Genomic DNA, 15,290 nt, shown 5'->3' with positions numbered 1-15,290 from the left:
TGGAGGCACACTGCTTCCAGGCAGAGGCTGGCAGGGGGCGGGCATGGCTGGCAGGCACCGGCAGTGCCACCGGGGTGACGGTGGCCGGTTATAAGCGGGCTTGTTTCAGGTCAGCATGACTTGGACTATGATGGGAGAAGGGTGGGAGTGAATGCATCCTCCCTTGGTCCCCTTGGCAGATACATCCCCTACCCCCATAGGGTGAGGAGGGTCTGGCACAGAAGGACCCCGGTGTCACCTTCCCTGGGTGGCTGTGCCTAACCAGGTCTTCCTTCCTTCCTAGTCTTCCTTTGACCCTGGCGGTGGCTCTGCTGGGTAGAGGACAGCAGGAAGGTGGAGGCCCTGGGGGGAAGCAGCCTCCAGGGAGGCCTGCCAGGAGTGTTGGGCTGTAAAGCTCCTGCACACACTCTTCCCACCAACTGCCGGCTCAACACGGCTCTGCGGGGCGCCTGCCACGGGGCTGGATGAGGGACACACGGCAGACATCCCCAGGAATCTATGGTCCTGGGAGAGACATAGCAGGACGCCCAGTTCCCAGGGGAGCAAACCCAGGCTTGGAGGAGGCGGGGGGGGGGGGGGGAGGAAGAGGGAGGGGTGCAGATCCAGGGGACAGCAGGGAGGTGGTGGGGCCACCCGGCCTGCTCTTAGAGGCGCAAATGCAAGAGTGTTAGTTTTGGCTCCCAGACCCTCTCCAACTTTCCAGCTTGCCACACCTCTCTGCCATGCCTGCAGTCCCCTCTGCCAGCGGCGGGGCACTTCCCACGGCTTCCTTACCAGTGAGGCTCACATCCGCCAGACTGCAGAGCAGAGGTGGGCCCAGGTGGGCTGCTGGCTCCCAATCTCTGCTCCTTGCTGTGTCCTTCTACCTGGGTGCCTTGCAAGAGCCAAGCTCAAATGTGTGTGTGTGTGTGCGTGCGTGTGCGTGTGTGTGCGTGTGCGCGCGTGCGTGTACGTGCGTGTGCGTGTGCATGAGTGTGTGTGTGTGTGTGTGTGTGTCGGTTGTGGGGCTTGAACTCTGGGCCTGGGCATGTCCCTCAGCTCTCTTCATTCTCAAGGCAAGCGCTCTACCACTTGAGCCACAGAGCTACTCTGGTTTTCTGGTGGTTAATTGGAGATAAGAGTCTCATGGACTTTCCTGCCTGGGCTGGCTTTGAACAGCAATCCTCGGATCTCAGCCTCCTGAGTAGCTGGGATTACAAGCATGAACCACCAGTGCCCAGTTCCAAGCTCACTTTGAAGACCCAGCTCTTGCTCCCCTGAGCAACACAGCTGGAGGAGGTGGCTATAGCCCTGTCTGACCATCCAGTCGCCTTTATCCCTACACTGAAAAGTCTCATGCAAACTTCTTGCAGTATATACATTAAAGCAGCACTTGTGGGAGGAGTTATAGAGTACTTATAATGCTTTATTATATTTTAAATTTCCTTTTTTTGGAAGGGGTGGTGGTGGTACTAAGGATCGAACTTAGGGCCTTATACTTGCTAGACAATGCTCTAACCACATGAGCCATGCCTCCTGCATTCATTATTTTCAAAGGTTTGTCTTCCTTTATGCCTTGGCCAGGCTGGGCTCTGATCCTCCTATTTGTGTTTTCCCACATTACTGGAGGTGACAGGCCTGTGCCTCTGAGCCCAGCCACCAGCTGAGATGGAGTCTTGAGAACGTTGGTGCCCACTGTTGGCCTTGAACCTTCATCCCCTGAGCACTGCCCCCTGCCCCCCCCCACCGAGTTGCCAGGATGACAGGCTTGAGCCACCACACACAGCTGTATATCTGGAGGCACAGTTTCAGTGTGCAGCCCAGGTTTCCCTTGAACTCTTAATCCTTTGGCCTGACCTTCCAGAATGCGGAACTGCAGGCGTCTGCCACTGCACCCAGCTGAACTTCTTAACTTTATTTTTTTTAAACTAATGTAATAATTACAGCTGCAAATTGAAAAGAAAAATACCGGACTCCTTCTAAAGAACGCCAGCAGTTCCCTGCCTGGGTTCGTCTCACTGCATACTATTGAATAGTGTGTACTTCTCGCGGTGCCCTGACCCCTAAAGACAAGACAGCTTTCTCTGCCTTCCTATTAGGGAATTGGGCCAGCTCATAATCCGGCTTCCTTGTCACCTCTTCCATCACCCACAAGGGCTCTCAGTATCTCTCTTAGGACCCAGAGCACTTGCCATGGCCTCCTCTGGGTTCTGCCCCCTCCTTAGAGCCCCCTCAAACTACAGCCCCCCCCCCAGTTCTCTCCACAAGCTTCCTCACCCTGACGTAACCCAGTACCCAGGATGATGCTTACAGGAGCTCTGCCCTCCCCAGGGGAGGACACCTGTTTCAGGCCCTCTAGGTTCCAGAGGACATTTCCCAGAGGCTCCAGATCCTACCTCAGCTCCCCGGAATAGCCCCAGGGTGTCAGGTGACACGGGGTGTGGGGGGATTAGTGGGAAATGTCACCAGGATTGGGTTCAAGGCAGGCTGAGGCCCCCTGGCTGTGTTTTGGCCACTCGCCAGCTTCAAGCATGGTGACAGTGGTGGCTGCCCCTTCTCTCCCCCACCCCTGCCTTCTTGTTTTAGGAGTACGTTAGGGTGGAGGAGTAGGGGGGCTCTTCCTTTCCCCCAGTCTGAGGCTCTGGGAGGGGGCACAGGAATGAGCTCCTGGGGAATGCTCAAAGTTCCTGAGCCTGAGTGCCATGTCCTGTGCCGTCTGCCAGGACCACAGGAAAGATGGAGGGAAGCAACCTTCCTTCTCCGACCCCAAGCCCATGCTCCTGCATGGGGAAGCCCCTGGAAATTGCAGGGATGGGAGGCTTGAAGTCCTCCGTCGGTAGCTGGGGACAAGTGGGGCCTAGAGGGGGTGAGCTACTTCTTCAAGGTTACACAGCAAGTCCTTCCCAAACTGGACTTGGGACCCAGAGCCTGATTTGGCCAAGGGATTTTGCAGGATTGTTACCATATCCCGGGAGGAAGACTGGGGACAGTCTTTCATTCTCTTCCTTGAGAGGAAGGGAGAAGCAAGCATTTGAGTACTATCTGTTCTGGGCCTATGGCACAGGCCCTTTGCATATGCCATGCCAGTGCATCCTTGGAAGCACTGTGCAAAAACACTCTATGTATCCACTTATCAGATGAGGATTCTGAGGCTCGGGGGGGCAGTGTACTAATCTGGCTGGAGGGGCAGAGCTGGAGCATATTTCTGCCCATCACAAGGCCACCACTGCCTGTGCCCAGTGTGGTTTCAGAACAAGACTCAGGTGACAGGAATTCAGGTATCTCAGGGCGGTGTGTGTGTGTGTGTGTGTGTGTGTGTGTGTGTGTGCGTGCGTGCGTGTGTGTGTGTGTGTGTGTGTGTGTGTGTGTGTGTCCCACTGTCCAGGGACAATGGCATATCTGCCACTGAGGTATTGCCCCTGAGTGGGCTCGTGGGGTGGGAGGCCTGGGAAGGAGTGGGTGTATGTGGAGACATGGAGTCCACCGCTCCCTCAGAATGATCGGCTAGCACCTGCCAGGGTCACTAGTGGGGCTGTAAACATAGGTTCTTAATTAACCACCAACAGAGCTGGGGGTGGGGCTGTGATTCAAGCGGTAGAGTGCTAGCCCTGAGCAAGAAAAGTGGAGGGAAAGTGCCCAGTTCGTGGGTTCAAGCCCCAGAACCGGAACAAAAAAAGAAAAGGTGGGGGTGGAGGGAGATACTTTTCTATCCCATGCATATAAACCACCTGGGACCGATGGCCGTTAAGTAAATAACTGTGAGGTGAAAATCCTTAGCCTTGGGCAGATGGGGTCTTCTGGGGAGGGAACCCTGCGCTCCTCGGAGCAGGTGACCGGAAGGGCCAGCTTCCCGCCTGCCCCAGGGAAGGAAGAGCCCAGCTCTGCGGCCTCTCAGGAGGTGATGTGCCTGCAGCCTCTCTCTGCCTTGCTTTGGTGGATGCCTGAAGGGTGTAGTGAGCCCTGGGGTCACCTTCACCGGACAGGCCGCTAGCCCCAGTCCTCGTCCTCAGGTATCCGGGCTCTGTGGGGTTAGGTTTCCTCCAGGAGTCATCTGACACAGGCGATGTGTATGTGAGTGCTCACTATGCACTCACGTGCCAGGGCTGGGAACGGCCAGGGGGAGTTTGGTTACCATCTCCCAAGGCCCCCTGAGGTCATCCTGAGATTCTCACCCCAGGCTGGGTACCCCGTGGTGCAGAAAAGAGGGGCAGGGTGACTCTCACCCGTGCCCCTGGGGGCCTCAGTTGACGAGAAGCAGAGGAACACTGTGTACTTAAGGTGCTAAGGGCTGAGGGGGCAGTGTGGGAGTTAGCAGTCCTCTAGGGAGGAGCCAGGGCCCCCCAGAGAATGGGAGATAATGACGAGGGTGGGGGTTGACATGTTGACCAAGCAATCACTTTGTCTGGTGGAGAGAGGCCTTGCAATTCTTTTTGTTTTCACTTTTTCTGAGCCTTGTTTCCCTCATCTGTAAAATGGGTATAACGTGCAGATCCTAGAAAGAGTTGTAAGAATAGACTGAAAGCCGGGTGCCGGTGGCTCATGCCTGTCATCCTAGCTACTCAGGGGGCTAGAGTCTGAAGGATTGGGGTTCAAAGCCAGCCTGGGCAAGCAAATCTGTGAAATCCTCATTTCCAATTAACCAGACAAAAGCTGGAAGTGGAGGCGTGGCCCAAGTGGTGGTGCACCAGCCTTGAGTAAAAGAGCGGAGCAAGAGTGGGAAGCTTGGAGTTCAAGCCCAGGACTAGAGCACATGTACAAAGAACAGACTGAACTCATGGCAGAAAGATGTGCGGTACTGGAGCCTGGCACCTCACTCTGCTTGGCAAGTAGCCAGCGTCCTCCTCCTCCTCCTCTCTGTCCTGCCTCTCCTCCTCCCCATCATCGAAGCACAGCCCTGGACACGGCTTTGGCGTGCAGTACACCAGAGGCGCTGTGTTTTCACAAATCACTCAGCACATCGTTGGCACGCAATGCCTGGTAGATTCCTGCCATGTGGCAACACCTCTGTAAGCCACGCCTGGATGGACCAAATGCCCTTCGGCTAGATCCTCCTGGCTGGCTGTCATTAGAAAATAACTCAAGGTCTGGAGGTGTAGCTCAGGAGGTGGAGCACCTGCCTCGAGAGCTGGCAGTCCTGAATTTAAACCTCAGCATCACCACCAAAGGGAAAAGTTTATGCGACAGGGCCCAGTAACTGGAGATCCAGAAGCTCTGGCCCTGCCCAGAATCTGACCCTTCACCAAAGGGTTCAGCAACTCGGGGGCAGGGGGGAGAGGGGGAGGAGGGGGGACAGTGTGCAGGCATCTGGCCCTGCCCAGTCTACCAGGCAGGACTGAGAACCAGGGCAGGGCCATGTGGGACAGCCAAATAGGTCTAGGAGGAGGTTATCTTTGAATTCTAGACTCAGTCCCCCACAGGGTTGTGTGTGATTTGATTACATTTCTTAGCCTCTCTGAGCCTCACCACACTTGTTAATCAAATGAAGACCATGAACGAGACGAGTTAAGAACCAGGTCTGGGGTTGGGGTGTGGAGGGAGAAAGCTGGGATTGTCAGGGACAGCAGGAATTCATCTCTTCTCCAGCTGTAGGAGAAGAGGAGAGGGACAGGTCTTTCCCCGCCCTTTTTGTGGCCTAGAGAGGCCAGGTCAGACTCAGGGTGCACCTCCTCCTGCAGGCAGTTTCCTGCACAGAACAGAACCAAAGCTGCCCAGTGGCACTGAGCAGGGTGGCGGTGCCAAGCCCTGGGAGGGCAAAGGCACCAGGCCACAGCTATGCCAACTCACCGATGGCCGTGAGGAAGAGCCCAGCCTGGTCGATGGGAGCGTTTCCCTGCTCTTCGTAGTAGCTCACCGTGACCTTGGTGACAGGGACACATGGGGACAGAGAGAAGGGTAGAAATCATGAGTTATCATGGGAGAGCCCAGTGTGATGCTGCCATGCCAGAAAGATAACCCCAGGGTGTGTTCCCCAGCCTCTGCTCCCCCTCCCCCCACAGGCCACACGGTGTGCCTAGCTCAGTGGGAGCCAGTCCAGGGGGCAGGGTGGAGGCTGTCCCTGGCTGATGTCTAGTGCAGTCATTCATGTGAGCGTAGGGTCACGTTCACATGGAGGGAACCCAATGGGGGCCTCTCTGGCCATGGGTACCACATGTGTGCCCAGCACCCCACTTTATAGACACCAAGGTCAGGGTACTCTGAGGCCCCAAGTTCTCTGTCTGGCCTCTGAGCCCTTGATATGGGGGAGCCCCAAACCAGATGTGCAGCGATGTGACTCTAGATTCCTAATGCAAAAAGTATGCAAACTATCTTAATTTTTTTAATATTGATCACATCAAAATGGTAATATTTTAATGGATATTTGGGATTTAGCAAAATACATTATAATAATGAATTTTGCCTCTTTCTTTTTGCCTTTCTTTGTGTGTGTGTGTGTGTGTGTGTGTGTGTGTGTGTGCGCGCGCGCACGCGCCCTCGCCAGTACTAGAGCTTGAACTGAGGGCCTCAGCGCTGTCTCTGAGCTTTTTTGCTCAAAGCTAGTGCTCTACCCCTCGAGTCATAGCTTCATTTTCAGCCGTTTGCTGGTTCATTGGAGATAAAAGTCTTCTGGGCTTTCCTGCCCAGGCTGATTTTGACCTGTGATCCTCAGATTTCAGCCTCCTGAGTAGCTAGGCTGACAGGTGTGAGGCACCAGAGACCAGTGACCCAGCACCTGACTCATTTTTTTTTTTTTTCTGACATAGCAATGGGAGTTTTGGACGGGACATGTGGCTTGCACGTCTCTGTTTGATAGGCTGCTGTGGCTAGGACCAGGACTCCCCTAGCCATGAAGGCTGGCCTCCCCTCGTAGTACCTTGTCACTGCTGGCCTCTGTGCTGGCCTGGCTCATGGTGAGCCGCAGCGTGGTGCTGGGAGAGAGGGACCAGCGCAGCTTGCCATTGGTGGCCACTTCCTCGGCTTCCCCGTCCTGCACCACTTCCACCTGCACGCCCTCGGAGTGCTTCAGGCTGAAGGTTTGGGCCCCAGCTGGAGCCGCACTGTAGGGAAAGAGGACAGGAGGTGAGGGAGCAGGGCTGGAGTAGACAGGATGGGGACTTCAGGAGAGAGTGCTGGGAGGGACAAGCAACCTGTCTAGAAACCGCTCTGCTGCTCCGGGTATTCGGCAGTGGGCTGGAGCTAGTGTGGGGTGGTTGGTCAGGCTGTGGGTGTGTGGGTCTCAAGAGGCCACCAGGCTGCGGCTCTCTGACCCTGGGAGTTCGGCTCAGTGGTAGAACTCTTGCCTAGTAGACACAAGGCTCTGGGTTTGCTACCTAGCACAAATACCAAAACAAACACAAAGCAATGCCAACTGTAGGCTGCAGGGGGCGCTCGGAAAGACAGCCCCCCCAATGGAGAAGACAGGGAGGTGGTGGGGGTCTGGCGGACCATTCCAGGTGTTTCCAGATATTGGCAGTGGAGCTCAAACAAAGAGATTCCAAGCTACTCTATTTCTCCTCCCGCTGACCTTTCCAAGGAAGGTCTTCAGGCCATCAGGGAGATGCTGGCTGACCTGAGGTGGGTCCCTCATTGGCCTGGACAGATGCCCCTTCCGTGCCCATGGTTGGCTGAGGTCCAGAGCGTGGGCAAAAGCCAGGGATTGGGTATATGTGGGAGATCTAGGTTTGGTCAGGTTTTGCCCCTCCTTGCTATTGGCGGAGAGGCTTGAATATATCCCTGTGCTGACAGTCTACCCAACAGTTCAAAAGACAGGACCCTTCCTGTCCCCTCTCCCATCCCTCCAGGGACGGGGCTGCTTTATAGTTATGACACTGCCACGTGCCACCTACCTCCCTTGGGCCATGCCCTGCTCCCTCCAGGGCAGCATCTCACCCCCTCCACCCTTGGCCTCAGAGCCTGGTGCAGGCTGGGTACACTATGCACCCAGCCAGGAGGGAGTTGACAGAAGCCTCTTCCAGGGAGGGGGCTGGGTGCAAAAGACCACCGATAATGTTTGCTAGGGGTAGTCTCTTTCTGGCCATGACAGAGCTTCACCATTTACTGTCTTGGTATAAGTAATCTCCATTTAAAAATAACCCTATTAAGAAAAATGTCAGAGCTGTGCTACAGGTGGAACATGGGTTGAGAAACACCGTCAAAGTCTGAGAAGTCAAGGACTCACTCAGGCCTGGGACATTCCTTTAGGGCGACTTTCTCCCTTGCCTGCCAACCTGCTGGGTAGCCTTGGGCAAATGGCTTTCCCTCTCTGTTACAGGGAGTGTTGAATGGGAGGGTGAAAGCCAGGGCAGCGGTGGTCAGGGTAGAGGCAGAGGGGTAGACCCTGGGCAGTGAATTAAACCAGAATTCCATCTGGCTCGGATTGCAGCCTCTGCAGACAAGGCTACTTAGAAGGTGTCGCTCTCATGACATTCCTGTCTGACGTCATTCCTCTGGCCAGCGAGAGACCTATGGAGGTCCCAGAGGGCCCATAGCACCGCTCCAGGGCCTCCTGCCCACCCCACAGCCCGGCCTTCGGCCTGCTCAGAGCGAAGCCAACAGCTATTCTTGGAGCAGCCCCGAGGCCCTGGCAGAAGTGACAAAGGCTTCCATTGTGCCCCTGCAGATCCTGTTGGCTGCCTTCATCCCAGGAAGATCCTTTTAGAAACCTGAGCACCAGGGGCTGAGGCAGCCCCGGGGTCCCTGGAGGTGGTGGGGAAGGGCCCAGGACATCAGAGAGGGAAAGGAGCGGGGCTGGCGGGTGCTCATGACCCCCCCCCCCACTTACTGGAAAGAGGACAGGCTGCCAGACCTAGACCGAGGGGTTTGTTCTGCCCTAGCACCCAGGACATGGCTGTGCCCTAGGGATGCTTTGGCAATAGATGAGTGAATGCGTGAACCTTACCGTCTTGGCTTCTCAACCTGTATTACCAGAGCGATGTTTCCAGAACAGAAGTCACATCACTTGTGTGCACTGGGATGTTCCACGGCTCCCCAGCACCCAGCTGTGCGGCCACTGCGTCTCAGCAATTCCCTGCACAGCTCAGCTCCGCCCACTGCACATCCTCACACCTGCTGTCCACCCAAGATGCCGTCCCCAGCCTGGCGCGCGCCCACCTCTTCCTGAACACCTGCTGCCTTCCTTGTCCTTTTCTCCATGAAATTGGACAAAGGGAGTGGGGTGGGAAGGAGAGGAACTGGCAGTGGTCTGAGGCGGGGATCGGCATGGCTGTGGCTGGTACTGTGAGCCAGGGGACGCGTGGACAGGAAGTGGTCCCAACTTAGGGGGGGCGGGCCCTCCCCTGAGGGCATGGGGAAGCCGTGGACACCTGTCCCTCCACACTGCAGACAGTTCACCCAGGGTGTGGGGCAGGGTTTCAGGAGAGCAATAGCGGGAGGGGAGGGACGAGCAGTCCGGTGACAGCAGCCATGATGGTGGCTTGGGACCAGATGGTGGCCATGGTGACGGGGAGAAATGACCAGGCATCTGGTGTCACACCAAGGACGTCTGTTCAGCATCTCCCATGCTGTGTGCTCTGGGGGAGTCCCCCAGCCTCTCTGGTCTTTGCCGAGTTAGTGGGGGAAGGTCACCGGCTTGGCGTGGCCTGGCTGGGCTGGGGAGGCTCATCCAGCCCCAGCCTCCTGGTTGGCATCTGGGTGTCTTGGCTTGATTATCGGGTTTGGGCCTCATTAACACCAGCCGGGGTTCACCTCCCCCCCCAGTGACCCTAGCTCCTGGCAGCCTGGGTGTGACATCCCGAGCTCTTCACACGCCTCTTCCCCATCTGGCCGGCAGTCGGGAGCCTCTCCTTAGGGCTGAAACAATCTAAGGTATGGCCCGCCCCCCAGAAACCTTCAATGTCCTCTCATAACCAAGTCCAGCACCTGAACAATTCCTCCAAAACCCCAGTTCCAGCTCACTGATCCCCGGGCCTTATGCTGTGGGTCACTGAAACAGCCCCCTCCCAATGGTTCCACTTTCTGTGGGGTACATTGGTTCCCTGGGGGCACCATCTCCTTCCCTCTCTAAACCCCTGATCATCTTTCAAGACCCAGCTCAGTGGCCTCCTCTTCCAGGAAGTCCTCCCAGATCCAGTCACCCACAACACATCTCTTGCTCCTTTTACGGGTGCCTCAAACCCTCGCCGGGTTAAACGTTTCTCTCCAAGTTCTGAATGGGCAGAAGGCAGGAACTATGACTCATCCAAACTGTTCTCCTCCTCCTCCTTTCTTTTTTGGTACTGGGGCTCGAACCCCAGGACGTTGCCCTTGCTAGGCAAGTGCTTTGCCACTGAGCTACATTCCAGCCCATCACATACTGTTTTCATGGTATAATAAACCCAACACCAGTTCATGGCAATTGTGTGTGGGACCCCTTGGACCACCTGCATCCCGTCACCCCCCTCCCCCGCCTCAACCCTCCCTCCCACCTTCCATAAACCCACAAGTGAGGTGCGGCCAGCTCGGGGATTTCTGACACCATATTTCCATCCTGACTCAAAGCCCCAGTCAGCAAAGCTGCAAGATGCCAGCACCTCCCTAGAGCCCCTGGGCCCTGGCTTGAAACCGGAGCCCTGGAGAGGCCCTGCCAGGGCCTCCTGTTTAGAACGGAGGGCTCCGGGTGTTGTTCTGATTTATGGAGCCACGGGACCTGGCTTGTCTTCCTCCCTCCGTCATTCTGTCAGGAGTAAGCACTACTCTGCCACCTCGGCTACCTGCCCTTGACCTTCTACAGCCCCATCCCTGGAGGCTGGAGGTGGGGAGCGGGTCTGCTTTTATCAATGGCCACATCCATTCATTCACTCACTCATCCTGGGGCACTTCAGTGGCTCAGGGCAGGAGAGGGAAGGAGGAGGGCACCTGCCTAAAACCAGAAAGTCAGGGGCCTGGGCTCTGTCCCCCACCCCTCTCCAGCTGTGCCACTTGGGACAAACACCGATGACCTGATCTCCCTGACTTCCTGTCTAACTCATGAAGGGCATCTATGACTCAGGCCTGCAATCCTAGCTACTCAGGAGGCTGAGATCTGAGGATTGAGGTTTGAAGCCAGCCTGGGTAGGAAAGTCTGTGAGACGCTGATCTCCAATAAACCACCAAACAGCTAGAAGTAGAGGTATGACTCAAGTGACAGAGTGCCAGCCTTGAGTGAAAATTCTAGCCCCACGACCAGCATGAACAACAACAAAACCCCAAAGAACAAAATAAAAAATAAATCACATGTAAATTATTAAATAGAACTTGGGTAGGCTAGCAAAACATTCAGAAGGTTTCTGGGTATGAAATAACGGTTCAGAATGTTAGTGAGTAATTATAAGTAAATAATAACATCTATAAAAGGAAAAGGAGGGGAAGGCGAGAGAGCTCACGGTAGGGCATGGTCAAAGAAGGCTGCTTGGAGGAGGTGACGTGTGAGCTGAGCCCTGACTGATGAATGTCAGGCTTGTGGAGGTCTTGAAGGTAGTGTTCCAAGCAGCAGAGCAGCAGGAGCAGCAAGTGCAAAGGCCCTGAGATGGGATGCCTAACAGTATGCATGGAGCCAGTGTGTGTGCAGAGGCAATGGCTAGGAGATGGCAGGGGAGCAGCACACTGGCCAGTGGAGCCCACCACATGCCCAAGCCCTTATCACTGAACACTGCACCTTCCACCTTCCTGGCCTTAGTCCTAACAAGATGGCTAAAAACAAATCTCCAGCCTTGCTGAAGCCAATTACAAGACAGAGAAAATCTGGAAGGACTCAGGGAGTGTCTGGGGAGAATTTATACCCTCTGGGATCTTTCCCAGGGCAGGGTGCAAGTCTAGTGGGGTTTTCCCCAGCCATCTACCAAGCCAAGTCTAGGAACTGCCTTGGCCCCTCGGCCTTGGCCCTACAGGAAACGGCCAGCCCTTGACTTAGGAAACCCAAAAACAAAGAAAAGAGGAAGGAGGGCATCACCCCCACCTGCCACCACAGGGATTCATTTTAAGTTCTGATGTAATCCGGAGACTGACTGCGAGACAGGGGACAATTGTTAATGGCCTCAGGGTACAGGCCCTGGCCTCTCCCTCTGAGAGCAGGGGTCATCTGCAGTATTGGGGTGTTTATCCTCTTCCAGAGGTGGGAAGCTGTTCTCTGCCAAGGGCCATTTGAATACTTATATAACGGATATGTAAGCTGCTGGGGGCCCAGGAGAAGGATCTCCAGGCACTGGTTTGTGAGAGGAAGGGCTGAGCAGCTTGGCTCCAAGGATGCCTTCCCTCCTCCTTCTAAACTGGGGAGAGGGGGCCTATGGATGGATGGTCCAGGTCAAATCGGATGAGGACCCTGGCCAGGCCTAGTGAAGTTACAGCATGCAGCTAAAGGGACCATGGGGGAGTGCCACGCCGACCCCAGTGGAGTCTGCTTAGCATGGGAAACCATCTATCAGACCATGATAGGGGCTTCGAGACCTATCTCTGAGTTTTGGGACTTCACCGAAGTCTACCTCAGAGAATGGGGCTTTACAGAAACCTATCTCCAAGTTTTGGGACTTCACCGAAGTCTACCTCGGAGAATAGGGCTTCTAAGAGGCCTACTCCTGGGAAAAGGCTGGAAAAACCCCTGGGAAAAGATGTGTTTCTGTCTTTCTTCTCCTCATAAGAGTGCCTATCAATCTTTTACTGTTTCTGCTGTTCATTGTACTTACTCATTGTCAACGTTCCCTTATTCAAAGCTCTTTCTTAAGAGTGTTGACGACTCCAATATCTGATGAGTGTCTTAAAAATATGACTAACTCACCAGAGTTAAGTGCTACCCTGAAACCCCTCTTATGGAGGCTAGTAGACAAGCCATAAGCAAATATAAAAGTATTGGGGGTTTCACAAAGTCACTCCAGCAGAAGGAATTGTAAGAAATTTACAAGAAGCTGTAGGCGCGGCTAGAACAGAAGGAATGTATGGCAATTGCTGAGATAACTACTTAGGAGAAAGAACTTCCTGGTACTCTCATTTACTAAGAGACTTGCTAGATCTAGGCCTCCGTGACCTTACTATTAAAGAAGGAACAGGAAAAATCTTATGGGATAATTAAGGCCTCTATAGAAATAAGGTAATGGTGAGATGGTGACAAACGTCGAAACCCATTATATTTCTTAGAGATAAGCCGGAAACAAGTGCCTTTCAGGCGACCAGCTGGTGACCACTAAGAATGAAGCCCTGCAGCAAGATTGTGTAAACTTTTGCCCCTTTTCTTATGAAGACTTCTGTTATAAAAGTTTGTTATCCTCTGCATTAAATCGCACTCAGCACTCAGCATCTACTCCTAATGTGTGTGAGTTGTCTGTTTGCCATCTCCCCATCCTATTCCGGGTTCCTCCCCTAGGTATCCTCCGTCGTCCCGACAGAACCCGGTCCGCGGCAGGGGAGAGTGGGCAAGGTGCCTAAAAGATGAGCATTTCAGGCCTAGTAAGAAGGGAGCATGCCGGCTGGAAAGGTGGCTTAGCGGTAGAGTGCTTACCTAGCACACATGAAGCCCGGGGTTCAATTCCTCAGTGCCCATATCAACAGAAAAAGCTGGAAGTGGCAACGTGACGCAAGTGATAGAGTGCTAACCTTGAGCAAAAGCAGCTCAGGGACAGTGCCCAGGCCCTGAGTTCAAGCCCCAGGACTGGCAAAAAAGGAAGAAAGAAAAGAAAAGGAAAGAAAGAAGGAAAGAAAGAAAAAAGAAAAAAGAAGGGAGCCTATGTATCTCTATTAATGATCACAAAGTATGTTCTCTAGGGGAAAAAATCCCTACTTCCTCTGTGCATCTAACTATAACTTGTTGGGGGCTAGCCATCAGAATGAGGCTGGGTCAGCGCAAGTATCCCTGAAGGAGACTCCCGTAAGGGAGGGGTCACTCCTGTTGATCTGCTCTGCAGGGCAGGCTCCGGTGACCCCCTCCGGGGCAGTACGAGGGCGGTGTATTCCCTAACTGTGGTTCTATTGTTGGACACAAGGACCTTCTTTGTCTTCTCTCTCTGATTGAGCCAAATCTGGATCTCTGGAGGCCCATAGAGGTAAACTGATTGGCTTAGAGCCACACAAGGAGGTATAGGTGTAGCATAGGTGACCACAAATGCTGCCTCTGTCCGCAGCCCTAAGCCCCTCGCAATCAGGAAGTCAGCTCCGGCTGTGTTCTGTGGGGGGCTGTCTTGCCTTCACCCGGCCTTTAGGGTACATAAGGCCTGTTCACTCTCCTTTATGACTCCAAAGGAAGGATGGATCTGAACATGTCTCCCTCCCTAACTGGGCTCAGAGTCCCTTGCCTTCAGGGACCTGCATCTGGGCCCGGCAGGGCTCTGGGGGAAGCAGAAGATCGAGTGGGAGTAGGTGAAGTTTCCATAGGCTTCTGGTCAGGGGGGGGAAGGACATTAAGTCCACCTGCAGCTTTGGGGTTCCAGAGAATGGAGCAGAGGGGACGAGCATACAGTGAGGTCAGACAGACCCGCATCCTGTGTGTCGTCGGGCAAATGGCTTCATCTCTCTGAGCTTCACTTCCCCATCCACCAAATGGGGCGATCCAAGAACAACGTCCAGCATTAGGGGAGGGTGAGTGGTGGTGGCTTGGTGCTACTACCTCCTGCTATGATGGGCTTGATGTCAGGGATTGTGTTAGGGGTCCTGGCGGAAGTCAGGTCTCTGGGTTCCAGAGCAGGAGGCCTTCTGTTAGACTGGTGACCTCAGCTGGTGGGGAGCAAGCTGTGGGGAGACATTTGGGTGATGGCTGGTGGCATCTCGTAAGTGGAGACCAGGGAGGCCTCTGAGTGTCCCCTCCATGGAGAATTCTCCACCCTGAATGTGATGGGGCTGAGGCTGAGGAGCCCTGATCTAGACCTGGGCTGTGGAGGGCACTGAGGGCTGACACTGGTGCCTGCAGAGAGCATGCAGTGGGACACTGCAATGTGCGAGCCAAGCACACATGTCAGGTTTCAGACTGAAGGTGGAAAAAGGTGATCTTCCCATGGATCACATACTGAAATGGCGAGATTTCACGTACATCAGGTGAAATGAAATGTAATAGGAAACATACCTGTTGACCTGGTTTACCAGGTAAACCTGTTTACCTGGGTGCTGTCCCTGAGCTCTTTTGCTCAAGTCTAGTGCTCTACTACTTTGACCCACAGTGGTTTTCTGGTGGTTAATTGGAGATAAGAATGTCACGGACTTTCTTGCTCAAGCTGGCTTTTGAACCATGATCCTTAAGTCTCAAACCTTCTGAGTAGCTAGGATTACAGGCACGCGTCACCTGCAACTGGCTAACTCTTTTTATTCTTTATTTTAAAAATATTTCAATTCTGAGAGAGAGTCTGGGCTCTGTGGCCCAGGATGGACTTGAACCCATGCTT

At 54.4% G+C, this 15,290-nt stretch overlaps 1 protein-coding gene across 1 annotated transcript in view; it reads right to left on the bottom strand.

Moving 5' to 3' along the window:
* The window catches only part of Padi2 (peptidyl arginine deiminase 2), a 42,942-nt gene that overhangs the window by 25,845 nt on the left and 1,807 nt on the right, over positions 1 to 15,290 (bottom strand). The window contains exons 2-3 of the mRNA XM_070037832.1: positions 6,830 to 7,013; positions 5,764 to 5,836 (exon numbers count right to left, since the gene is read on the bottom strand). Coding sequence (XP_069893933.1) covers positions 5,764 to 5,836; positions 6,830 to 7,013 — 257 coding nt within the window. The remainder of the gene's footprint in view (positions 1 to 5,763; positions 5,837 to 6,829; positions 7,014 to 15,290) is intronic.

Source organism: Dipodomys merriami, unplaced genomic scaffold, assembly GCF_024711535.1.
Source record: "Dipodomys merriami isolate MVZ:Mamm:240054 unplaced genomic scaffold, mDipMer1.0.p SCAF_28, whole genome shotgun sequence".
In the NCBI taxonomy this organism is placed as follows: domain Eukaryota; kingdom Metazoa; phylum Chordata; class Mammalia; order Rodentia; family Heteromyidae; genus Dipodomys; species Dipodomys merriami.
This window is presented reverse-complemented; position numbering and strand designations above follow the sequence as displayed.